The sequence below is a fragment of the Phalacrocorax carbo genome, chromosome 3 (assembly GCF_963921805.1).
Source record: "Phalacrocorax carbo chromosome 3, bPhaCar2.1, whole genome shotgun sequence".
NCBI lineage: Eukaryota > Metazoa > Chordata > Aves > Suliformes > Phalacrocoracidae > Phalacrocorax > Phalacrocorax carbo.
The window spans coordinates 8,870,568-8,896,259 of NC_087515.1; the positions used below are offsets into that span (position 1 = coordinate 8,870,568).

Below are 25,692 nucleotides of genomic sequence, written 5' to 3' on the forward strand. Positions count from 1 at the left end.
CACAGAGTCAGACCGACTGGTTTGTAGTTTCCAGCGCCACCCCGGCAACCCTCTTAAAATTTGCATTTGTATGTTCTGAAGCTTGTTCAATTTGAGACGGTGCCCAAAACGTATCACTGCAGAAGTGTAGAACTTGTCTGAGAACCCCTTTGACCTTTTCTGTGATTGTGAATCCTAACACAAATACTTTGTTTAACCTTTTCTGACTCTTCCTTTTGTGCTCTTTTTACAGGCAGATTATATGCATGCCCAACTGTTTCCTGTCAGGCTTCACATATCTGATGTGTTTGAAAGCAGTTTTATTACTAGCTTTATGCATTTGGCAAGTTGGGTTTAGACCTTTTTGTTCTTGTCCGATTATCACTGAACTTACGAGACTTTTTGCTTTTCTATTTCCTTTGGCTGATTTCCACTTTTTGAAGAGTGTGTCTTATTTACAGGTGTCCCCCGTGCTCTTATGTTTAGTCATAGATGTGGTTTTGCAGAGTAGAAATACTGGGGATGTGAAAAGACCAGGGGGAAAAAGGGTGGATTTGAATTTTTCAGTTGATGATTATTTTTTTTCCTCTGAACCCCTAAGGTGGTGTCTGTAAGCTTCTTTCTGACCTCCAAGCTTTTTTACCCTTTTAAGTGATTTCTCATTTTAATGTAGTTCCTCCTTGTAAAGTCTAATTTTATGGTGTTATTTTTAAAAATCCTTTTCCCCGCTGTATAAAGAATTTCATTTACAACCTAGAGCATCTCCAACCGTTTTGTACACTATTTGGAAGCAGATCAAGTGTTGCTTCTCCTCTTTTGGTATTTCTGCCTAGTTGCTTTGACTAATAATCGTAATAGCCTAAAATTTAGGCTCTGCATGATGTCTCAAAACTATACTTAACAGGTTAAACCCTCTGCTATTATGTTTTCTATGTTGCGTATTGTTCTACAGCTGTAAAAGCTGTCAGAAGTCGCTATGAACGTGCTTGTTGAATGACCTGCGATAGGGCACTAAGTACAGAAAACTGGTCAGGCTTTCTGTTTAGGCACGAACTCCCTCGGCTCAGGGAATGTGGTAGGTCTGTTGCACTTCATTGCTTTATCTTCACTGCCTCACGCTTCCGTCAGCCCTCGTCGGGGCTCTTCTGCAGCGGCCAGTAACGGCACCGTGCGCGGCCTCGCGGCGTCGGAGCCCGCTGACGGTCGCCCTCCCGCTGCGGTCGGAACGGCCGCCAAATCCGCCAGCGACGGGTCAGTCCGCCCATCGCCCCCGGTCGGTGCCTGGGCGCCCCATGGAGACGCTCCAGGGACGCAGCCCGGGCGCTCTCTGTTCAGCTCTGCTTACCTGGGTCATCTTTCTGGCTCGTCTCCCCGGGTTTACGCCCGGACTTCCCTCCGCCCCGTCCCCGCTCCCCTCTGCCCCCGCCGGCCCTGCCCTTGCGGCCGCCGCCCGGCCCGACCCGACCCGCCTCCCCGCTTCCAGCAGCAGGTGGCAACAGCGGCCCGCGCTGCCGCCGCCGGCCGCGGCCCCTGGGCGGGAGAGCCCCCCGCCGCGCCGCGCCGCGCCGCGCCCCGCCGGCCGGGCCGGGCAAGTGCTCGGCCGCCTGCCTTCGCCCCGCTTTCCCGCTTGGAGGGAGGCGCTGCTGCGCGGCGTGCCTCTCGCCCGGTGACTGCCCCCTTCTGACAAACGGTTCTGAGCGGAAGGAAGGGAAAGGGTGCAAAGATGGGAAGGGTGACTTGTTTGCTGTACCCATCCATCACCTGCGGTACGCAGGGCAAGAAACAGCGCCGGGGAAATTACGGTTTTCCACTGCAAAAATTGTGAAACATTTAGTGTGAGAGCCCGCTGTTTGTCATGCTGGAGCCGTTGTGTCGGTGCCCCTGTACCTGTCGCTTTATGAGGCACCGGGGCCTCTCCTGCTTCTTCTACCTCTTGTTCTGCCGTGATCCCTAGGAAGTGAAAGATCAAGGTTTTTTCTGTTGTTCTGCTGTTCCACAGGAAACCTCCCCAAGCAATATGTGTTAGATTCTATTTCAGTGTAATGTGTTTTCTGCTTTTAATGAAGCTGCAATTGCATTAGCTACCTGGACACAAAATACAGCTCAATGAACTGAAGCAATATAGGGCACCTCTTGTAATCTCAAAGTCCTCAGTAGGCCAGATCCAGTCATGATACTGAAATAAATACACATAGGTGATTCCAAATAACGTTTCATTTTGATTTTCTTAGAATATATATATTGTGGTTTTCCCGCATATCAAGGCGTTTGGTTTTGTTGCGATCCCAGCCCTTATTTCCTTGAGTTATTAATACCAGCTTCTGAGAAACACTTTGGAGCGTGAAGAAAGACGGAACTTAAACCATAAACACACATCCTTCTGCCCTTAGTTATCACAGTATTGTGATTTGGATTAGTAAAGCTGTGTCAGCTGTCATCCACCTAGCCAAAAATCTTTTTGCATTATTTTCATAATCCCACCACATTTAGAACATGGACTGCATATCACAAGATCATGACATCATTTCTTAGCATCTGTGGCTTTTTTAATCTGCAACTTCAGAATATTTGGTGACAAGTTTAACATGTATCAGTATGGTGAAATCCCTGGTGTTTATCCAGACATCAGACTGGGCGGACATGTAGAGTACCAGGCTACAACTAAACTGCTCTCTACTGTGCCGAAAATGAAATTAATTTGATTTTGAGAATAAATTGTGAGGCTATGAGATTTTATTTCAGTCAGATACTACCTCCTGACAGAGGGAAAGGGAAATTTGTTTCGGACAGGAAACCTCTCAAATGTTTTGTGTTTGAAATTCTTGAGCAAGAAAATTTGTATTTTGACTTGTAATTGCCTCAGTTGACTGTACAGCAATTCTAGATAAATTGGAACTTGCTTTGCCTGATTTCCAAATCCCTGTAAGGTTTCATGTAGTGTTTCTAACTAGCTCTACTACTGCAGGTACTGATATCATCGTATACAACTTGGTTAGCTTGAACTGTAAGCAAAGGAAGCTTGCTTCTGAATGATCATGCATGTCTTCATGGCTAAAAGAACTTCCAGTACTTTCTGTTGTAAACCATCAAAAGGTAGCAATGGTCTGTGTAAAATGATTTAGGCTTGTTGATGTTAGAGAAGGCTAGCAGAGAACTTCAGAGGGACCTAGCAAAGGGGAAACATGCAGCTCAACTCTAGATTTTTTTAGAAGGAGCATTCTGAGCATTTAGTCTGGTTGCTAAATAAGGCAAGTCATGTAATATTGCCTGCTAATTTCTGCCTCAAGCCATTAGTCTGTATAAATACGAACATTTTAGCAGTATAAATGACCTTGAGTTGCAGCTGAAATTCTGACCCTTCAACCTTTTCTTTGAAGTCACTGATAGTTTTGTCATTGACTTTGGTGAGTCTAGAATTTCATACAAATACTTTATGTGATGGAGAAGCCAATGTACCCTATGAAACATTGTTCAGGAGGTTAGTCTCTCACTTTTAACATTTAAAATATTCTTTCCGCAGTGAATTTGTCAAATTAGTTTATAGATGTCCTTCATTCTCTCCTACTTATGGTCTGAAATTATGGAGCTATCTACTTTCAGATACCTTTTCATGTAGGTATGCATAGGAACTGTAATCAGGTTGCCTCTTACCTTTCTCCTGTGTAAGCTAAATAGATCAAGCAGTTCAACAGAAAGACAAGTTCTTGAGGTTATTCTGCTATTTCCTTTGTTGGTCTCTTCAACATTCCACCAGCTACAGCTCTAGTCCAAAGATTGTTTTGACTTCTAGCCACTCCATGAGAGACAAGGAGTCTTACGTTAGTCATTGATTGTGATGACTGAGAGTGTAATCAAGACGGTTCTTTGGGTAAATTTGAGTCTGCTCAGGAAAGACCAGCTCTCCCGTTCACATTGCGACTTCACTGGGGATTAATAACTATTTTTAATATCTTTCTTTTTGGTGTTGGTAAAGATATAGTTAGTAGCAATAAGCTGAAAGCAGATTCCTATGGAAGCCTAAGATACTCTCCTTTCTGGTAGTCTTTCATGAGCCATTAAATTTTCAGATCTATGACATAGGCCGTTGTTAACTCAGCATTGACGCTTAAGTAATTTAATGTAAGTATTCTAAATTGCCAGCTGGACATACCTCTGGAGTTCCGTTAACTATATACTAACTGTGGGTAAACTGAGGGCACAAAATCTAAGATCCTAAGTTAGCTGCTTAATGTAGAGAATATATTTTTTTGGAAAAACGTGCATTTGGTATCTACCCTGGTAACTTTATCAAATAAATATGCAGAGTGATATATAACTGTATAAAACTATCATATTCTTGCCATTATTATGAGGGATGAATTGTGTTCACTTCATCTCAAACAAATATAATAGCAAAAACTGTAAGAGGCTCAATGGTAGATTAGAAGAAAGATTAAAGAGTGGAATGTGTATACAAACATGGAAAGACTGGGGACTGTTCAGAGCTGCTCAGGGTCACAGAATAGGGCAAATAGTTCAGAGATCCCATATAAAAAAGTTTGTGTCCTTCTAGTGATCATGATGTTAGAACAAGCAATAAATGATTCTTCCAACAGATGGAATAATTTTAACCTAAATTTATTATTGACTTTGCACTAATTTCAACCTAGGTTTCGTCTTTGCCAGTGAAATACTAGGTGATTCTAAATAAATCTCTTCCTCCTCCTCCTGCATTTTATTTATCTTTATGATATAGAATGATTTCCCTAAAGCATGAAAGAAAAAGCTTGTCTCTGCTTATGGACTGGACTTCTCAGAGTCAGCCATGGCTTTGTTTACTTAGAGCTACTCTAATGAAAACAGATAAGGTGGAATTAACGCAAAAGCCAGCAAATTTGAATACTGAAGAAATCCACACGTAATTAAAAGCCTCAATTTGTTCAAAGCCTAAAGGCTTACTTGTATTCCAAACAAGTCTTGCTAACTTCTTCCAGCTGCACTCAGTAAGAGATGCCACCTTGTTCTGCAAAGTTTGACTTGCAAGTATCCTTTGACTGTCACGGTTACACCATCACTGGTACCACAATTAGTGTGTGGAGCTCACAGACGTAGTATAATCGAAATAAAGATTGAAAAACTTTAGCGCCTGTGTGGATCTAAAAGAAAAGACAAACACTAACAGGCAGGAAATCCAAATTTTATTTCACTGACTCATGAATACAAAGCTATAAATCATATCTGCCTGCAGACAGATTGATACACAGTGTCAAATTTACTGCATATGTGCCTTGCAGCTGATGGGTTTGTGTAGTTTGTTTTTATAACGTGTACTGTAAATACATATTGTCACGTAAATGTCCCAGAAATATATTCCTCAGATATCCTGTTCTAGTAGTCTCCCCACCAAAAGTGGTATAGTTGATAGGTATGACAAGTTTCCTTTTGAGAACCGCTAAGCAGAACACCTGTGGCACGCTATACTAATTTAACCAGGAAGCGAAAAAGCTCAGTACAAGCTGACATTGAAGTAACAGCCAATAGTGTTGGGGTTTTTTATAGCAGTAATTTTATTTTCTGTAGCAGAATGTCTTACATGTAAAATATATCCATATGTCAATGATTAATTTTATATTAAAATCTTGTTCTTGAAATACCTTAAAAAGTACATTTAAGAGACAGGAAGTTTACCCAGAGAACAACAAACCCCTACTATAAGCATAAAGCACTCTTTTTTTAGTTATTTAAATGTCTTTTATCATCTGCATTTGTGTGCTATGCTAAGCCTTAAGTAGCATTTTGGGAGTTATCATGGTAATCCTTTCCAGTTTGTTGAAAATCTTGAATCCTGCCAGTCAATCCTGTGCTTCAAATTCACTCCCAAACGAGCAGCCCCTGACAGGTTCATTGAGATTGTTTGCTCCTCGCCGCACTATAGTTTAAAATAAGCATAATCTGGTAAAATGCCAGTCTTTTCTCAACCCTCCTATATCCCACACCCATGGTTTTTTCACCTGCCAAATTCAAACAAATCTTATCTAAACAATTAAGATAAGCATTGAAGTACTCTCTATAGTCAAATCAGCAAACCTCTCAAAACCAGAACTGAAATACAATCTCTCTAAATTAAACAGTCTACAATGGCAATCATGTTTGTATTTAAACATTTTATTCTGAAAGGATTACAGCATTGGTCTCCATTTTTTTTCCTGCCTAGACAAGAAGGCGACATACTGAGTCAAACAAAATATATTTGTTCTCTAAGAACTGAACTTGCACACTTTTTATAAACAAACTGTATAGGTGTATGAAGTTAGACTTCACATAATCAGTAACTGCTGTCCTTAACATAGTAGGCAATTGTTTGAAATGTATGTAATGTAACTGTTTATATTAACTAGGTATAGCTATATATAAAGTCTAGTTATATATTTTGTTGTACGTGTATATGTATTTATGTTTACGTAAAAAGCTCTATCAATACAATTTTATTGCTACATTTTAGGGATACAACATTAGGGAATAGGAATGCTAAGTACAATTGTCTAAAAAAATTGAATTTTGTTTGAGAGACACAGTACGAAAAGTGATACTAAAGATGCCCTCTTTTTGATGAAGTCTCCTGCTTCTGTTACTGCAAATTTTGCAAATGCCTATTCTTACTTAATTGATTTTTATTTTATTGCTTCACAGAAATGTTAGTGCATGTTCTTGAAGGCATTTAAAAATGTTAAGTCTTTTAAAAACAATCTGAAGCAATATCTAAACTCTAATCCATGGCTTCTGCTTGGAAATTTTGTATACTGTTCTGGTTTCTTACACAAGCTTTAGGTCAAGGTGAATTACTGCCGGAGTAAAACTATGCAAGCAGTTCTAAGTGCTGTTTCTTGCCTCTGATCCATGCCCTATGTACTCATGTTGAAGATCCAATCTCCATTGTGCTTTGTGCACTTAAAGTTTTCATCCTGAGAAGGTTACAGTATTTGCTAATAGATAAACGTATCACAAAGGTACTAAGGGCAAACAGGTAGGCAATAATACAAAATTGTTTTCATTTATGCTAACTCTATCCAGTGCAGCCATTCTCTACCATCATTATCACAGGGTTTTTTCCGCAAGCTGTGCAAGTCCAGATACTCCTGTTTAAAAATTCTTTTACTTCATTTATTTTCTGAGAATATTTAAAAATTATACAGTCATGATCCTTGTGGGTTTTGCTGCAGCTCCTGTTAGCACTGGGACATTTGTTTTCACCACTGTACTTTCCATATTTATGTAGTCATAACATTTATTTCAGAGAGGCCCATTTGGGATCTAAATTTCTGCATTAGGAGATTCACATTTATATTATTTGAGATAAAGAAGAATCCCAAGAGAACAGCAGTTGTTGTCAAGCTGTTGGAAGTGTCACAGACAAAAGCGTGACCTTGTGCAGTAGGCCTGTGTTAGATGATTTTTGCCAATAAGCTCACATGGAAAAACAACAACAAGAAAAAAAGGGAAAGGACAGCAATTTTTGAAGTTGTATGTTTACTATGTAACCAGTAAAAGACTACAAATTTTGCAGTTTAGTTGATTTTTAAATAGAAATATTAAGTTCAATTTAAATCTGGGTTTACTTTGCAAGTAGCTTGATATTGCATCATACCGTAATCTTTATAGCAGCAAAGGAAGCTGCTGCACTTTGATCTTCTTCTAAGGCTTTCTTGGCTCTATTTTGATGAGATTGTTGGGGCAGACTTTTTTTCTTCTACTTCTGAACTGAGAAGTTCAGCTGTCAGTCATTGCAAGGAACCTGAAGAAATTGTCTATGTTGAGACTTTTCTTCTGGTTTGCTTGTTTTTGGATGTGTGGTGTTCTTGCGTTTTCTTCCAAAGACAACGGTCAGTGAAGGCTTCTGTTCTGTATTCAGTTAACAAACAAGTTTGTTCTTTTCTCTAATCAATTGTCAGAAACTTTTAAGAAGTTGATCAGGCTATATACTGTCTGACTTGTGTCAGAATTTTCCATTGCTTGTGGTTTTGCCAGTATGTTAGTTTTCTGACGATGTTAGGGTTTGACCATTTGAAGTTTGCTACCCGTATGTCATTCTTGGAGCAGCTTTTTTTTTAATTAACTGAGAAATAATTGTTCAAGGAAGATCATACAGTGTGACACATTTGACCTACTCATCTACTCATGTTCCTTTTTTTTCTTCCAAATATCCTTTTTAGGTATTTGAAGATGAATATGTCTCATCAAATTTTCAAGTACAATTACTGAAAATATTTTAGAAGGTTAAATGACTTTTAATATTACAGTTCTGCCTCAAAATTATGTAGTAATTTTGAGACTATTTATCTACAGATTATGGTTTCTGCTTGGTTTTTGGAGAGTCATGGAGAAGTCAACTGTGGCAGAAATCAGCATGCAGAACTCGGGTGGGTGGTTTGCTTGTTTGTCTCCCTGAAGCATGGATCTGAGAACAGCGGGATTGGTTCAGAATTCCTTTTGCAAATTTGAGGTGGTTTGGCTTCAGCTACTGCTTCTTTCTGAGGAGTTACACTGTAATCTGTGTTCGGTCAAGTAGGATTTGGAAATTGCTCAGTCAGTTTTTGGGGAGACAGCAATACTTCTAGGTCTCAGGAAGAGGACACTGACTTTTAGACAGAGTCCAGAGACAGAAAAGCTCAGGAAGCGTACTTGGAAAGGCCAGAGAAATGGAGCATGATTTGAAACCTGCCCTGAGAAAAGGGAAGATGTAAGACCAAGGTTTGGTCTGAATACCGGTCTTCTGAAAGTCACCCGTAAGTGAGATTGTGCTAATGAGAGTTTTAGACATGAAAGTTGGATCCAAAGGATGTGATTGATAATTATTATTCTTCTTCCAGAAGTTCTACTCAGTGGGAAATTTTGAATTTTGGCCTCCCTTTTTTAAAAGGAAATTCCAGATTTTTGGACTTGCAAACAGAATAGAGTTTCCAAGCACTGGGTAGCTGTAGGAACTTGTCTTTTCTCTAACAGTTTATGTAATTAGTACTGTTGGTAGATTTAGATTCATAGCCTCAGGCAAGCGTAGGTTTGCTGTGTCTGTATCGCCTATCACTTTTGTTTTAGTGGTAGCTGGCAGTTCACATGCTCCTAAAATATATGAATCAGCAACAGTAATGGTCTGTCTTACAATAAAAAAAATTACAGCTTTCTGTATTCTTCCTGAGAATACACTGTGGATCCTCCAGCTTCCTGCTGGTGTTTTCTCATGCATTTCTTCTTCAGGATTATATTTGCTGGCAAAACTTTGATCTCATTGGTGGCTTGGTTACATACTGTGTTCCCCGAAGACATGTGGGTGGTGGTTATGCACTGTGTTGGATTTATTTTTTTGTGTTGTTTAATTGTGTCTGTGTTATAAATTGGCTTTCATGTATATGGGAGAAGGTCCATGTGTTCTCAGAGTTCAAGTATACCTTGGAATATAGTTGTGTGCTTTACATTAATCTCTTTTTTTTTTTAGCAGCAATATTACCCTCCTGCTAGGTGAAGTATCTTCTAAGGTGCCTAGTCAGACTCACAAATTAATTGATACTAACAAGAACAGCAAGTCTTTGTGTCTCTGCATTTATTTTATTGTCCTTCCAGTTTGAAACTAGTACCGAAGTTGGCTTTGTTATTGTGAGTTTATACAATTTATTTTTTGATTCAATTTATATTGTAGAAGTATTGTTCTAGTATTGTAGAAGTACAGAATGGAATCAAAACTCTTCCATTCTGCTACAACCTCTATATTCTGCTGTTGCATAACAAAGGGATAATTTCTGTCCCAAAGATAACAGTTTAAATTCCCATATAGATTGTGACAAAAACAATGAGAATATCAGGAAAGTTTAAGACTGACAAGAGATTCCTGAAGCCTTTATTTTGGCTACAAATCCTTTGAAATGTCTTTTTACTCCTCTATCCTTTATATTGTCAAGCAGCCCTTCGTGATTTTTCTTCAACCGCTCTTTTTACTGGGTAGTTCTTCTGTAATTATCTCTTGAGCAGTGCTTGCTTAAAAAAAGAAAAAAGGTCGTTGGTTTGTAGTTCCTTTTATTTCTATCTGTGCATATTTATGTGTGTATCTGGACATACTTTGTTCAAATTTTATTTAATCATATCTATATATGTGTGTATACACAGACAATGATATCTAAGTACATAGAGTAATTTTACCGTATTAGGGCTTGAAACTGGTGCTGGCTTGCTGGTTTTATTGGCAGCAGTGACAATAGGAATGCAAGAAAATAGCAGAACTATGAAATCTTGCAGGTAAAAACTAATGCGTGAGTCTGATGTGACTAAAAGAAAGTTGTTTCTATTAGAGTAAAAGCCAACAAATATTCTTCACTGCTGTCTTATGAATGTATCAGAAAGGCTGGATGATGTGCTGGCTCTTAAAGGTCATTTCATAATAGTCAAGAGCAGGAAATGGCAGTGTCAACTCTGAAACAAAAAAGTCCCTTTCTAAAATAGTGACACGGGTGAAAATACCCACCCACTGCAAGACTATTATAAATGTTTCTCCAGATTTTTGCATTAAAGTATACTGGAATTGTAGCGTAGCTCAGAATATTTTCATATGAGGAAATTAATGTTTGTCTATATTTTTCATCTTTATTTTGCCACCATATGTGGAATCCTTTGGTTAGATATTCGGGTATCCATGCTGATTGTAGGGAGGGGGCGTGCTTAGCTAGTCAGCTTGGCTGCATAAGGAAACATCATTGTTTTCATCAGTTCAAATTGTCTAGATAATGGAATTAAATATGCAAGTTGTGATTTATCTTGCCAACTATCATGTTCTGCGTGACAATGCTGCAGTACCGCCCAGGAATGGAAGATCAACTCCTGATTCCTCAAAGTGGGGGGAGCAAACCTATGGTGGACACGGAAAAATCCTAGTGGGATGCTAGACTGCTATTTATGAACATATACAACTTCAGATGAAATATATAGAAATATATTTGTCTTGGGGGGGATTTGAAACATATAAACTAGGATCTAATTTCTCCAAGTCCTTGTCTCAGACTGATTTGTTTTAAGCAGCTCCCTCAAGTATGTACACTCTTCTGCATACCTGTTTTGTTGAAAGTACACAGACCTGGCACCATTGTGTTTGCCAGGCGTGCTCTTATCTCCTGCAAGCATTCAAACAAAAGTGTTCTATTGCTCCCTGAGTAATCCGTGGGTGATCTTAACATTGAGCAAAAGTCAGAGCAGGAACTTATGTCATATTTCTTAGTGCAGGATTAGACAGTCTCTGGAAGGAAAGGGAAGGGGGTGGAGCAGGGAGAAGACAGCCACAATTCAAAATAAATAGTTGAAGGGTTGTGAGTGTGTTCATATATGAAAACATCGTGTAAGCATGCTGAAATGTAGGGATAATACAAACTGAGTTTCATAATATATCCTGGTTTTAATAAAGCTGTTTGTGTATAGATTTTGACATATGTGTTTTCTTAAAGTAGAGCTGTCTAACCAATCTAGACCCAGTTTCTATCTGATGACTGTTAACTTTAGTCTGCAGTTCTAAAAAAACATGCCAAATTTGCCTTTAAGCATGCAGATAGTTCCTATTGAGCAATAGGGATTATTAAATACAACATATACTACAGTACTACAGGGCATCTTTAAGCCTCTGTTGCAACAATTATTACGGGGGGGGTGGTGGGTGGTGGGGGAGTTTTAAAATATCCTGAATAATTGGTAGCAGATTTTTGCATGTGCCCCCTCCCCCAAAACAAAAGAAGTTGCTTCCTGAACTGTTAACTGTTACACTGCCATTATCTTTCAGATTCTCTTGCTTTCTGGTAAGGGAAAAAAGGGTAAACAACAAAAAAAAAATGTATTTTTAAAATATTATTTCTGAAAATTAAATAATTTCCTAACTATTTTTTGTTTCAGTCCTAATAATTACCTTTGTGTCCTGCTTAAAGATACAGTGTAGCCTGCTTAGTTTAATCAAGATCAACACTTCTTCATTTATAATTTTCTTATACTCTAACTAAAACTGTCTCAGGCCTGGAAAGGGGAAACATGATGAGTCCCAGACTCAGAGTGGTATCTCTAAATCCGTTAGAACAATCAGAAACATGAGCTTGAATTATATTGTCTGTAGTCTGTAGGTGTATACATGGAATTTCTCTGTGACAGTTAAGGACACGGATTTATAGGACACAAAGTAACTTAGTGCTGGGTTGCTAGTGCTGATCAGTGTTGCAATTCCTAGATTAGTCTTGCCACAGAGATAATGCTACTTATTGTACAAGTGCACGCACATGCACACACACATGCAGAGCCCATTACACAAAAGGGTACAAATTGATGGAGTGTGAAATAGGAAGAAGACTGGTATAGTGTGATAAAAATTAGTCATTGCCATCATGTACGTTCTAATGCAACATTCTAAATTTCTTTCAATATTTAAAATCTGGATGAGGAAAGTTGGATTTATCTGGCTTTTAAATGAATACTCAGTGTACTTGCAGAAAAATATGTAAGAGGAAGACTGAAAAGTACTAGTTTTAAAATAATTTTTTGTATTAGCTGAGAATAATTCTTCACTAGTTTGCACAAACATTTCCTATGCCTCATGAAATATTCTTAATACAAGTGGGGAGACAGGGTTGTGTTCCTAAAAGTGTGCCCCTCTTAGAGATTTCTTTTTTTTTTTCCCAGGTTAGGTACATGGAAATCACTCTCTGTGCTGTTGAACTAGCTTTTTGACACTGAAAAAAATACAGTGTGTGTGTGGCGCCAGAATTGGTTGGGAACAGGAAAAGCATATTTTGTATCTGTACTAAATGTGTTGGCTTAGTGCATAGAAGACTTGACCCTTGTCAGGTGTTTTGAAGTTAACTGGCTGACTTATGGATTAATCAGTTTAAGACTGAAGCCAACCAGTGACAGGAATGAGCTTTGTTGTGTGAGACTGTTTGTGTGTGGCTGTGGTACAGATTTACAAACTTTTATAATGCTTTCAGTCCAACCGTGAAAGTCTGATGTAGAGCTTATCTCCGATCTCTGGCTATGGCCATACTCGTGGGATCGTGTTTGTGTGTTCGGCGGGAGGGAGATGAATTCTTTAACACTTGACACCTGGCTCTACCAGGTTTCTAGTCCGTAGTCTTAGGAATGGCGCTATTCAAGGCATTAATAAAGTTAAAACCTTTAAGCTGTATGACCAGTAGGTCATAAAAGTTATTGCTGGCTATTGTGCTCAGCCTTTTTTTTTTCACAGATGGGTTATCATCCTGACAACTAATTCTTTTTTCTTTTGTCATTTTTATAGCTGTTGTGAACTTGGACAACTCTGTGGTTGACCTAGAGACCCTTCAAGCCCTGTATGAGAATGTGAGTAATCAGAGGAAATCTGTATAACGCCACAATAATGTAGGTCCATGTGTAGGTATTTTTGGTTTGCATCAGTAATATTCAGAAAGCTTGTATAATGTGTCCTATTCTGAAATTACTGTATTTTCCCCAAAGCAATGAAAATAATAAGCATTTAAATTGTATTAATTGCCATTGTGTGTTTTATGTAGTGCATAATTTTTTTATATAAGTAACAACTTCTAAATGACTAAACAGAAATTGGGTTTGCTCCTTTTTTTTTTTCTTCTTGGGTGGGTCAGTCTTTGGTCAATAGGTATCTGACCTTGCAGTCCACGTCTGTAGCTTCACTTCATAACTTCACTAATATATCAATGATGTTCAATAAAAAATATTTTTTTAATAACAGCAATCATTCCATTTGTGGAGCTGTAGCTTTTAATTTTTATTATTTCAGGGATTCCTCCAAAATAATTTTAACTCTTTGAAAAGGAAAAGGATTGCTCTAAGTCAATGTAATAAAAAGCCCTATAAACTGCTAGGGGCTTTGTAAGTGTCTGATACTAATTATCAGAGAGTGTTTGACCACCAGGTATGCATAACCAGGGATCCAGAATATACTCAGGCATGTTCTAAAACTTTACAAAGCCAGTCACGTGCAAAATTGAAAAAAGTGGATCTCATAAGCACCTTTCTGCCTTCAGCTGAGGCCAGTGAGCATTACCCCCATCTCTGAGAGCATTGCCTGACTACATGGAAGTCTGACTGGGGATGTCCAGAAAAGAGCAAAGAGGCTTTCTATTTACTCTCCAAAGAACCTGAAAGGAATGAATGATTTGTTGATTTATGAAATTTCTCATAAATGATCCACTGTGGGGCCTGAGGAGAGAGATAGTAAGCTCTTGTCCACTTTACAGAAAAACCAAAATGCTAAATTAAATGAAAAACATAAATCTGACAGGAAGAACTTCTACTCTTATTTCACCCCTGAAGAATTAACTCACTCAACACTGCTCAGGGAGATAATGGTCAAATGGGAAGCCTATTCTAACTAACCCCAAATCTTTACACTTTAAACTCTTTTCATCCTTATGCCACAGCATTCCTAATGTGTGGGTTTTTTACATTATTTTTAATCTGCTCCCTTACAGAGCACAGCTATATCCCTTTCCATATGTTCTTTAGCATGTTAAAAATTGAAGAAACTTTATATATTACATATGCATGATTGTGAGAGTTTGTGTTGTGGCAAGTATAGAATAGATACTGCCCTTATGATCAGCTTTTGCATACTTCCCTCTTTTTATTGCATAAGACTTTTTTTTGTTTGTTTTAAAAAGTAGTGCTATGTGGCTTATGTACTGATAGGATACTTTTCAAATTCTTTCTTAACGTCATCTCTGATATACCTCAGAGTTCCAGTACCACGGATTATGTGCAAATTTACAGTTAATTGAAATAACAAAATGCCATCATGTTCCTTTTGTCATTACCTTTACTAATTACAAAAAATCTCTTGGAAATATTGTCCTGATTGAGGAAAATATCATATGTTAATCCTAGGCAAGACTAGAAAAATTTGAATGACTATACTATATTTCTTTGCTTTGAACAGAGGACAGATCATCCCAACTTTATTAGTATATTTGCTTGGGTACAAGACGGGGGAACAACAAAAAAAATACCCCAAAACAAAACAAAAAAACCCACAAAAAACCCAAACCAAAACAAAAAATAGCCCAGTTTATTTGGAGAGAGCTTCATAAGGGGAACAGAATTTTAACCCTGGATTCTCTGTTTGATAAAGCTGTGTCTTGAAAGAAGCATTTTTAAAATTGAATTTTATTTCCTTTTTTTAATTTTCAGTCTTTGATCAAAACACATCAGACCTTGCATTTGCTTCCCTTGGTAGCTTCACTAATTATAACAATATTGTTCAGTAAAAACGTGTAAGCAACGGGTGGTACCAGAGAGCCTGGTATGTTTGACTCCTCCCTTATTTTTCAGCCTCATTCTGTGTTGTAAGTGGAATTTGCTTTGCCTCATTTGGCTACTTTGTAGCATTAACTTAATTTTTAGTTCTTAGAGTTTATTTTTTGGATTGGAATTTTTTCTGGATATTTCTATTTGATCTCTATGGAACATATGGGAGTATTTGTTTTACGGTCTTCCCTCAGAATGTAATCATTTTTTTCTGATTGCATATGTCTGGCGTGGTGCTTTCCCTTCTTAAATGTGAATGAAATTTGGGCAGTCTCCAAACCTAAACACACCCTAATTTCAAAAGCTACAGTCCTGAGGGCTCAATTCCTGTTTACTGAGGAATTAAAGTCTTGTTAAACCACAGTTACTGTATACATCTTAGTCACTTTTTATAAACGAAGAAACCCACACCCCACCAAAGGCCCAAGCCCTCAGTAATTTATTTAATACTATTAAGTGATATTGCATCAAGTGGGAAGGACTTTGGTACTCCAGTACTGTATGGTAGAGTCACATAGCTCTTATACATGGCTGTGTAGTTTGCTTTATAAAAAGTTGTTTAAATATGTGTTTATAACCACGTATATATTAAGATTTAGACTATGTCAATAGGAGAGTCTTAACAGATAAAACAACATGTGGAACAGTTACTTTAATGTGCTTTCACAAACTCCCTCATAGCAATACTTTCAGGTGGCAGCTATAATTAGAGAGGGAGAAGGTAAACAAAACTCACGTGGAGTTGTCAATTTGCTATATGTGGTTAGGTCATATTTGTTGTGATGAGACAAATACTTATTTGCAAGTTCAAGTCCATTTTGAAAACAAGTAGCTTCTTAGCAGCTGAGACTGTAGCAAAAATATCACTGTTTGAAACAAGATAAGCCTGCTCCTGATTATGTCTTCACTATATTGTGAAAATGTATAAAAATGGATTAAAAATTGTATCAAAGACTATCTTTGATATGTGTATTTGCCCTTTTCAAATCTCATTACATCACAAAACAAAACATATATACTTTCTTAATTTGACTCCTGGTAAATTGTCCACCCTGTCTCTATCTTTAAAAGACTTAGGTCAATGCTTTTAAAAAACAACCTCAAAATGCCATTTGCAAGAGCAAAAGGCATCCAGATCTGAAATGCATGCATCCGCTCTACCACTAAGATTCAAACCTTCTCCTCAATTATTTCTTGTGTTTGGTGTGTTTTTTGTTTTTGTTTTTTTTTTTTTTTTAAATGGGCAATTACAATGTGATGCCTTAACATTTTTCTGTAAAATCTATAGCTTTTACCTGACTTCTGATACATGACCCAGCTTCAAAGGAACACGATAGTTATTAACCGGGTATCTCTGTATATCCTTGTTGTTTCAGTTACTTTTGACAATATTCTTTAGACAAGTCACTCAATGCTTCTGAAATATGTAACGTTAACTTTGAAAATCTAATTGACCAAAAAATATCCACCCCAAAATTAAAAAACACATTTAAACTGATCTAAACTCAGAGCTAAGGTTCTGGGCGGGGGGTGGGCGGGGGCGGGAAACCACCTAACCAGGAAATATAAGATTTATGTTTTAAAATTGAAAAATGGCCCTTATGAAGTCTGGTAAGTTTATATGCTGGCAAAGGTGGGAAAAGAGTTAAACTAAAGCAATGTATTTTTTGCAATAATTTCTATCCGATTTATGCTGTCTGATTTTAGATATAGTTAATACAAAATTTTGGTATATTATTCTATTTTTTCCATTTATTATTCTATGTAATACCTAAAATTCAAGGAAATAAATAGCAGTGACATTCAAAAAGGTGCTAAAGCAATCAGACTAATGACTTTTATGAGAAGTATCTATTGAATGTGTTCTCTCTTAATGCAAATGTTGGAGGGTAATATAAAAGCTTTTTTATTTTCTATCTGCGAATTAGAGAATACATCAGCATTAAACATAAAGCTAACTGGTAAAAATTCTGAGAAATAATCTTCAATAATACCTGTGCAGAAAGAATGTCAGCCTTATTCATTTTCTATTGTAATTTAAAATACACATAAATCAGAATTCTGGATACCAGAGCTAAAATCAGTGACTTGAAACTCAGTTTTAATTCTGATCCTGTGCCATATACTTGGACCTATTGATTTTGGTGAAGAGTGTAAACCATTATCTCTTGAGTTTTGCTCAGGCCTACCTATGAATGAATCATGCTTAGCCTTTATATCTTTGCTAGCTGCTATTTCTTTGCATGCACAATCTGAGAATAATGGCTTAAATAAGGAGTAGTGAGTCTGCCTAACCTTTGAACATGGGATTTGGTGGAGAAACATTAACAGCTTGAACATGCATGTATATAATAGACTGCTGTGATAAGCACTCTAATACTTCACTATGTGTAGAAGGCCAGAAGAGAGTACTATTGCTACCTATTCTAAAGAATTTGCAAAGAAGCATTTAGCTTTATACTCCATGCTAAAGTATTTTCTCCTCTTTAACTACTATGAAAAATTTTCAACAAATTTCCTTTAGTTTAACATAAGAGAATATACTTTACAGAGTGGCCAGAAATAATAGAACTTAATTTTAAAACTGCTCGTATAAGAACTTGTTTACTTTTACAAAAAACTTTTTTACAAGTGTAAATTGAATACGTGACATTTTTGAAGGGTAAGTTGAATAAATAAAATAGATCTTCCTACAAAGACATGTCATTTGGGTACCCAGGCCTCCGTGGCTTTTACAACATGACCACTGGAACAATGCTACCTCTCTTGGCATCCTTTTGATTTCTAAAAACTGTAGATTTCCTCCATTGCCAAGAGAGTTTTTACTGATTTGAAAAGAAATGGAAGCTTTCTTTTTCTTTTAACTCTCCATAAAGAATGTTCTAGACTAAGTGAAGAAGTGCTCCCTAACACAAAACCGAAAACAAATCTATCTTCTCAACAGCACCTGCAATACTTAAGTGGAAACTTCTACAGTTAGTTGAACCTTTCCTTTTCCTCACCCTGTGTCTGGATCAGTCTTCTAAGATTAAAAATTGATAAAATTTTCTGATCATAGTATCCTGAAAATTTCCTTCTCCTCAGGACAGAACTGAGGAGCCAAGCAAAATTTATTTTCAGAGGAAATAAGTACTCTATAAGCAGTTGGCTGAAGTCTCACAATCTCTAGCCCTTGTTCTCATGGGAGACTTCAACTTACCAGATATCTGCTGGAAATGCAACACAGCAGAGAGAAAGCAGACTCGGAGGTCTCCTGTGGGAGATAACTTCCTGACGCAGCTGGTAAGCGAGCCAACCAGGGGAGGTGCCCCGCTGGACCTGCTCTTGACGAACAGAGACGACCTGGTGGGTGATGTGGTGGCTGGAGGCTGTCTTGGGCTCAGCAACCATGACATGATAGAGTTCTCGATTCTTGGAGAAGTAAGGAAGAGGGTCAGCAAAACCACTACCCTGGACTTCAGAAGGGCAGACTTTGGATTGTTAAGGTGTCTGGTTAACAGAGTCCCTTGGGAGGCAGTCCTGAAGGGCAAAGGAGTCCAGGAAGGCTGGATGTTATTAAAGAAGGAAGTCTCAAAGGCACAGAAGCAGGTCGTCGAGCAGGCGGGGGAGAGGACCGGCTTGGCTGAATAGTGACCTTTGGTTGGAACTCAAGAAAAAAAGGAGAGCTTACTGCCTTTGGAAGAAGGGGCAGGTGACTCAGGAGGACTACAAGGATGCTGTGAGGTTATGCAGGGAAAAGATTGGGAAGGCGAAGGCCCAGCTGGAACTTAGACTGGCCGCCACCTTTAAAGATAACAAAAAATGTTTTTATAAATACATCAGTGACCAAAGGAGGGCCAGGGAGAATCTCCCTCCTTTGTTGGATGCAGAAGGTAACCTTGCCAGGAAAGGTGAGGAGAAGGCTGAGGTACTTAATGCTTTCTTTGCCTCCGTCTTTAATAGTCAGACCAGTCATCGTCGGGGTTGTCGGGCCCCTGTGCTGGGAGATGGAGAGAGTATGCAGAATGAAGTCCCAGCTGTTGAAGAGGTGGCAGTCACCGACCTGCTCCTTCACCTGGATGCTCACAAGTCCATGGGGCTGGGTGGGATCCACCCGAGGATACTGAGGGAGCTGGCAGAGGAGCTCGCCAAGCCACTCTCCATCATTTATCAGCAGTCCTGGTCAACTGGGGAGGTCCCAGATGACTGGAAACTAGTGAACGTGATGCCCCTCTACAAGAAGGGTCAGAAGGAGGATCCGGGGAACTACAGGCCCGTCAGCCTGACCTCAGTGCCGGGAAAGGTCATGGAGCAGATGATCTTCAATGCCATTATGCAGCACCTGCGGGACACCCAGGGCGTCGGGCTCAGCCAGCGTGGGTTTATGAAAGGGAGGTCATGCCTCACTAACCTGGCGTCCTTCTGTGATAAGGTGACCCAATTAGTGGATGAGGGTAAGGCTGTGGACGTTGTCTACTTGGACTTTAGTGAGGCCTTGGACACTGTCTCCCACAGCATTCTCCTGGAGAAGCTGGCTGCTCACGGCTTGGACAAGCACACTCTGTGCTGGGTTACAAACTGGCTGGACGGCCGAGCCCAGAGAGTGGTGGTGAATGGAGTCAAATCCAGCTGGCGGCCAGTCACGAGTGGTGTTCCCCAGGGCTCAGTGTTGGGGCTGGTCCTGTTCAATACCTTCACTGATGATCTGGATGAGGGGATTGAGTGCACCCTCAGTAAGTTTGCAGATGACACCAAGCTGGGTGGATGCGTCGATCTGCTGGAGGGCAGGAAGGCCCTACAGAGGGACCTGGACAGGCTGGTTTGTTGGGCCAGAGCCAACGGTATGAGATGCAACAAGGCCAAGTGCCGGGTCTTGCACTTGGGTCACAACAACCCCATGCAACGCTACAGGCTTGGGGAGGAGTGGCTGGAGACCTGCCTGGAGGAAAAGGACCTGTGGGTGCTGGTCAACAGCTGCCTGAACATGAGCCAGCAGCGTGCTCAGGTGGCCAAGAAGGCCAATGGCATCCTGGCTTGTATCAGGACTAGTGTGGCCAGCAGGAGCAGGGAAGTGATCGTGCCCCTGTGCTCGGCACTGGTGAGGCCACACCTTGAGAACTGTGTGCAGTTTTGGGCCCCTCAGTACAAGGACATCGAGGTGCTGGAGCGTGTCCAGAGAAGGGCAATGAAGTTGGTGAAGGGTCTGGAGAACAAGTCTTCTGAGGAGCGGCTGAGGGAGCTGGGGTTGTTTAGCCTGGAGAAGAGGAGGCTGAGGGGAGACCTTATCGCTCTCTACAACTACCTGAAAGGAGGTTGTAGCGAGGCGGGGGTCGGTCTCTTCTCCCTAGTAACAAGCAATAGGATGAGAGGAAATGGCCTCAAGCTGTGCCAGGGAAGTTTAGGTTTGATATTAGGAAAAACTTCTTCCCCGAAAGGGCTGTCAGGCATTGGAACAGGCTGCCCAGGGAGGAGGTTGAGTCTCCATCCCTGGAGGTATTTAAAAGAAGAGTAGACGTGGTACTTGAGGATATGGTTTAGTGGTGGACTTGGCAGTGATAGGTTAGCAGTTGGACTCGATGATCTTAAGGGTCTTTTCCAACCTTAAAGATTCTATGATTCTATGAATGGAGGAACAAGCAAAATTTATTTTCGTAATTATATTTGTATGTCCTATGCCTGTCTTTACAGAAACTTCATGTAGAAAAGTACCTTTGGAGGATGAATCCCCAAGTTTTTCTCACACTGAAGTGACACTTGGGTAGGGAATTCAGTAAACTATGGCCACTGCCAGTATACTAAAATTGAAAACTGGTAAATTAGTCTTAACGTAGCCTTTGTTGTCTGAGAAGGGGATGATAAAAGATGCACGGATAGATCAAGGAAGGATCAAGCAATTCAAGGGAAGTGATTTTTCTCCTCTTCTCAACACTGGTGAGACCACATCTATGGTGCTGTGTCCAGTTCTGGCCTCCCCAGTGCAGGACACATGGACATATTGGAGTGAGTCTAGTGAGGGGCCATGATGATGATTAAAGACTTGGAGAATGTATCATACAAGGAGAAGCTGAGAGAGCTGGGGTTGTTCAGCCTGGAGAAGAGAAGTCTCAGGGGGATCTTATCAGTATGTACAACTACCTGACTGGGAAGCGGGGAATAAAGAACACAGAGCTAGACTCAGTGATGCCTAGTGTAAAGACAAGAAGTAGTGGGCTTCTTGAAATTGATATACTGGAAATCCCATTTAAAAATAGAAACACCTTTTTTTTCACTGCAAGGGTGTCCAAACACTTAACAGGCTGCCTAGAGAGGTTGTGAGGTCTCCATCCTTGGAGATATTCAAAACCTGACTGGACACGTTACTGAGCAACTTGCTCTAGCTGCCTCTGCTTTGTTCCAGAGGGTTTGACTAGATGATCTCCAGAGGTCCCTTCAAGCCTCAACTATTCTATTAATCTGTGATACAGGTACTACCACCATTATAATTTCTTAGTGTTGAGAACAAAGTTTATTGCTCAGACAAAAAAAAAAAACACAAAAACCCAAAAAAAAGTCTGCAATATTTCCTATTGGAGTATTCAATAGATAAGATGAGACTACTTCAGAGAAGATGACTTTTGAAGAACATCCACAGAAATGCTGGCTAAGTATTAGGATGTGTAGTATTCAAGACAGATGGCCTTGCAGTCATTTCCAGACTTCTTGAAGTAATCAGAGAAACTCTGAAGTGTTTTTGCTCTGAGTGACTCTTCAATCTCTTCATCTTTCAGTTTCATGTCAGTATTTTCTCCCTCTTCACATGAAAAGAAGTTCAACAACCTCAGAAGAACTTTCCAAACCTGACTCTCTGGTTTCAGATTGCTGATGGAGCTGTGGCAGTATGATCTGAGATAGTTCCATAACTCTTTCGCTAATCGTGCAAAAGCATGCAAGAAAGAATGCAGATGTAGCCTATCTTTTGCTTTGCCGTTATTTAAGTAGTTAGAATACAATTTGCCACTGTTGTCTTCAAGCTCTGTGGTGGAGGAAGTTAAAAAACCTGTGTAATGTTTTCTTAAATGAATAAAGGTAGATATATTTACTTCTTTTTTTTACTCTTGCACAGATTCATGTTTTGAATCTATTTTGAAAACCACCATGGATGTCAAAAGAAGGGTCAGAAGGAGAAATTTCCATTCCACTTTTATCTCTTTCCATGCCATTCTATTTTCCAGTACACAGTTGGAAAAAATAATTTCACTGTAGCATGGAGCACAGAAAGAAGCAAGGCTCTGTTTCTTTTGGTTGGAATATTGAAGAAAAGACCGCACAATGTGCCACAGGGTTCTCCAAGAAACTAGGCGGTTTACACATAATTGTTTTGGCTTATTGAGATAAAAATGGTTATCATTTACTCCAAAGAGGTATGCAGTAGTTCTCATGTCTTATGGTATATATGACAGTTCCGTTATAAATCAACTATCTTTTGTTGTTCCATAATGTTGTCCAAATACCAAATAAAATTTAAATCACAGTAAACAATACAAAACTATTTTCATTTAGTTTAAAAGAATCTATATTATTTAAATATATATTAAAAGATTGGATTGCATTCAAATGCAACCCAACAGATTTGGAAAGAGAAATACAACTCAAGAAGAGGTTCTTTGATTCAAAGGCTTTATAAACAGCCAAAGGAAAGGGATCGGGAATGAAGATTGTCTCAGTGCATGGTTGAACGGATAAATCTTTTGCAGATTACTAGTAGTCAATAATATTATTTGGAAGATGTTCTGTTTTCCATCAGATGTACTTATACTTAAAATCACTCTATGGACTAAGTAGTTTTACCATAAGCAGATGCTGGAAGGAAAAGAAAAACCTATGAACATGATTTATTATAAGGGCATCTTTCTCTGTGTTGTCTGATTAGGTTTTTAATTAATTTGTTTCCTTTATTCCAGAGAGCACAATCAGATGAATTGGAAAAAATAGAAAAGCATAGCAAGGCGTCCAAGGAAAAAGAAAATGCCAAGTCTTTGGATAAACCAGAACAGTAAGAACATACTTTTCAAAGAATACTTTTGCTCGCTTCAGAAAACTTTCCCTGCTGCAGTAAACTATCTAGAGATTTTATAAAAGAAAAAAAAACAAAACTGTACCTACTGACAGTTATTCATATAATTTTCTTTAATCACTCTTACAGGTTCCTCTATGAACTCTCACTAATTCCCAACTTTTCAGAACGTGTGTTTTGCATCCTGTTCCAATCAACATTTTCAGAAAACATTTGTTCAATCCGTCGCAAACTTGAATTGTTACAGAAACTGTGTGAGGTAGGTTGTGCTCTGTGAAAAGGTAGAGCTAAATTTCTGATATTTAATCTTGTTAAGTTGTACTCATATTTCAAAAGTTTTCGCTTTATTTACTTTAAGTACTCATTAAATCTGAAGGATAGCAGAATAGAACCTTTTATGATTGTACTTCAACATCAAAGTGAATTTTAAGATTAGCTTTTGGTACTGAACTGTATCATGTTTTTGCCATCAGCGTATATCAGTCTTGGAAAATAGCATACCTTCTCCTTTTGTTAAAGCAAAATCTTTCCTCTTCATAGTGTCACTCCTTTCCAAATGAATGACAGTTCAGTCCACCCTGTGTTTGCTTGGATTTTGGAAGTGTGCAACTTAGTAATATCTCCAATATCTAAAATCAGTTAGCGCTAGCAATGTTGTCTCTAGCTAGAAGAGATTACTGGAATTCTGTGGTCTCATGCAAAAGAAATACATGTCTTTAAGATGCAGGTTTCATCAGTATTTTCATAATTGACAACTACTTGAAATATTTTATTTAATTGTTTTATCATGTAATAGATAATGAATAGATTTTTTTTTATTTGATTAATTTAATGTTTTAATTGCTCTGGGTGGGGTTTTTATGAACTTCTTGCAGAATTCTCTCCTAAATTAACTATACCGCTCACACTGTCAACATCAATCAAGGAGTTAATATTTTGTTTTTCTCAACAGGTCGTCTTTGATAATATTGTATATGTGATTTTCTTTTGGTTTTTTTTCTTAAGTATCCATTTTAGAGATAATGTTCTCAATTCACAACAAGTTACATATTGATATTATTCTGCTTCTACATATTGCAGTAGAGGGTTGTTAACTCTCTATATTCAAGCCTTTATTATTTCTAAATACAGTATCAACAAATCTGCTTGTCAGGAATACTGTTCACCATAGATATTATTGTGAGTTTGAACAGAGAATTGTTTCTCTTCCTGTTTTGTAGACACTGAAAAATGGGTCAGGAGTTATGCAGGTCCTGGGTTTGGTTCTTGCCTTTGGAAATTACATGAATGGTGGAAACAGGACACGAGGACAGGCTGATGGGTTTGGACTAGATATCCTGCCAAAACTGAAAGATGTCAAGAGCAGTGTAAGTGTTTCTAGACTTCCTGTTGGCCTGAGAGCATTAAATTCTCAGAAAATAACTTTATCTCCATTTCCGAGTAAATGGTGTGAAACTTATGAAGGCATGTCAGAGGGTATTCTTTTGTTGCTATACTTAGCTGATCACATATCTAGAGTTGGATGTATTTCTGTAGAAATATGAGAGCAAACCATCTATTTTCATTACTGTACAAACAAAAATACATTAAACTATGTCTTAGTAATCTGATATATATTTGATTCACTGCACTGCATAGTTCCAACTTCTGAATTCAGAAACAACACTATGATTGTTACACTTAAAAAGTTTATTACAGAAGTGGAAACAGTTGTAGAAGAAAAGTTAACTGTGATTTGATGCTGATTCAAAATATTTGTGGAAAAAAAAATAGTCACTCCTGAAAACGATTGAATAGGCATCCTGAGCGTTCGGGATGACCCAAAATTAATCCTTTGTATACCTCATGATTACAGAGCGTGCATTTCGCATTGGACCATGGAACTACTAGACTAAAGAGTAATCACAGCAAGTACTTGTTGATTTAAGATTTGTCTGGTATAGTCACCTGAGTAAGGAGAATAACAAGTAGTCTTTGTTTCTTCCTCGGTGCTAAACTGGAGCTTGTGTGTTACCAGCACTTTTTTGGCTTTTGTTACTCAGATTGGAGTTGTATTCAAATACCTGCTTTTGTTTACAAGGAAACAGTAATATTTGAGTCTCTATGGCTATGATGAAAAGACTCATCTGAATGTGGGCGGTGGTATGAGAAAGGTTATAGCAATAATTCTTGAGACTTTAAATTGGACCCTACATCTGTCTAGTGAGTCATTGTCAAGATCTGCTATTCTGAAAGTGGCAGAAAAAGAAGAGTTTGTTTCCCTGCTTGGTCACTCACTAAATATACATGCTGTAGCTGCTGGGTTAGGTAATGTGAGCAGTGTTGTCTACCCTGAGTTGAGAGACCATGTCGCCATTTACTTTTAAAGGGGT

General features: G+C 38.7%; 1 protein-coding gene across 1 annotated transcript in view; it reads left to right on the forward strand.

The window, feature by feature from the left end:
• Positions 1-25,692, forward strand: part of FMN2 (formin 2) — a 159,588-nt gene that overhangs the window by 73,521 nt on the left and 60,375 nt on the right. Inside the window, exons 8-11 of the mRNA XM_064445773.1 lie at positions 13,265-13,326; positions 23,208-23,299; positions 23,450-23,579; positions 24,541-24,687. Coding sequence (XP_064301843.1) covers positions 13,265-13,326; positions 23,208-23,299; positions 23,450-23,579; positions 24,541-24,687 — 431 coding nt within the window. The remainder of the gene's footprint in view (positions 1-13,264; positions 13,327-23,207; positions 23,300-23,449; positions 23,580-24,540; positions 24,688-25,692) is intronic.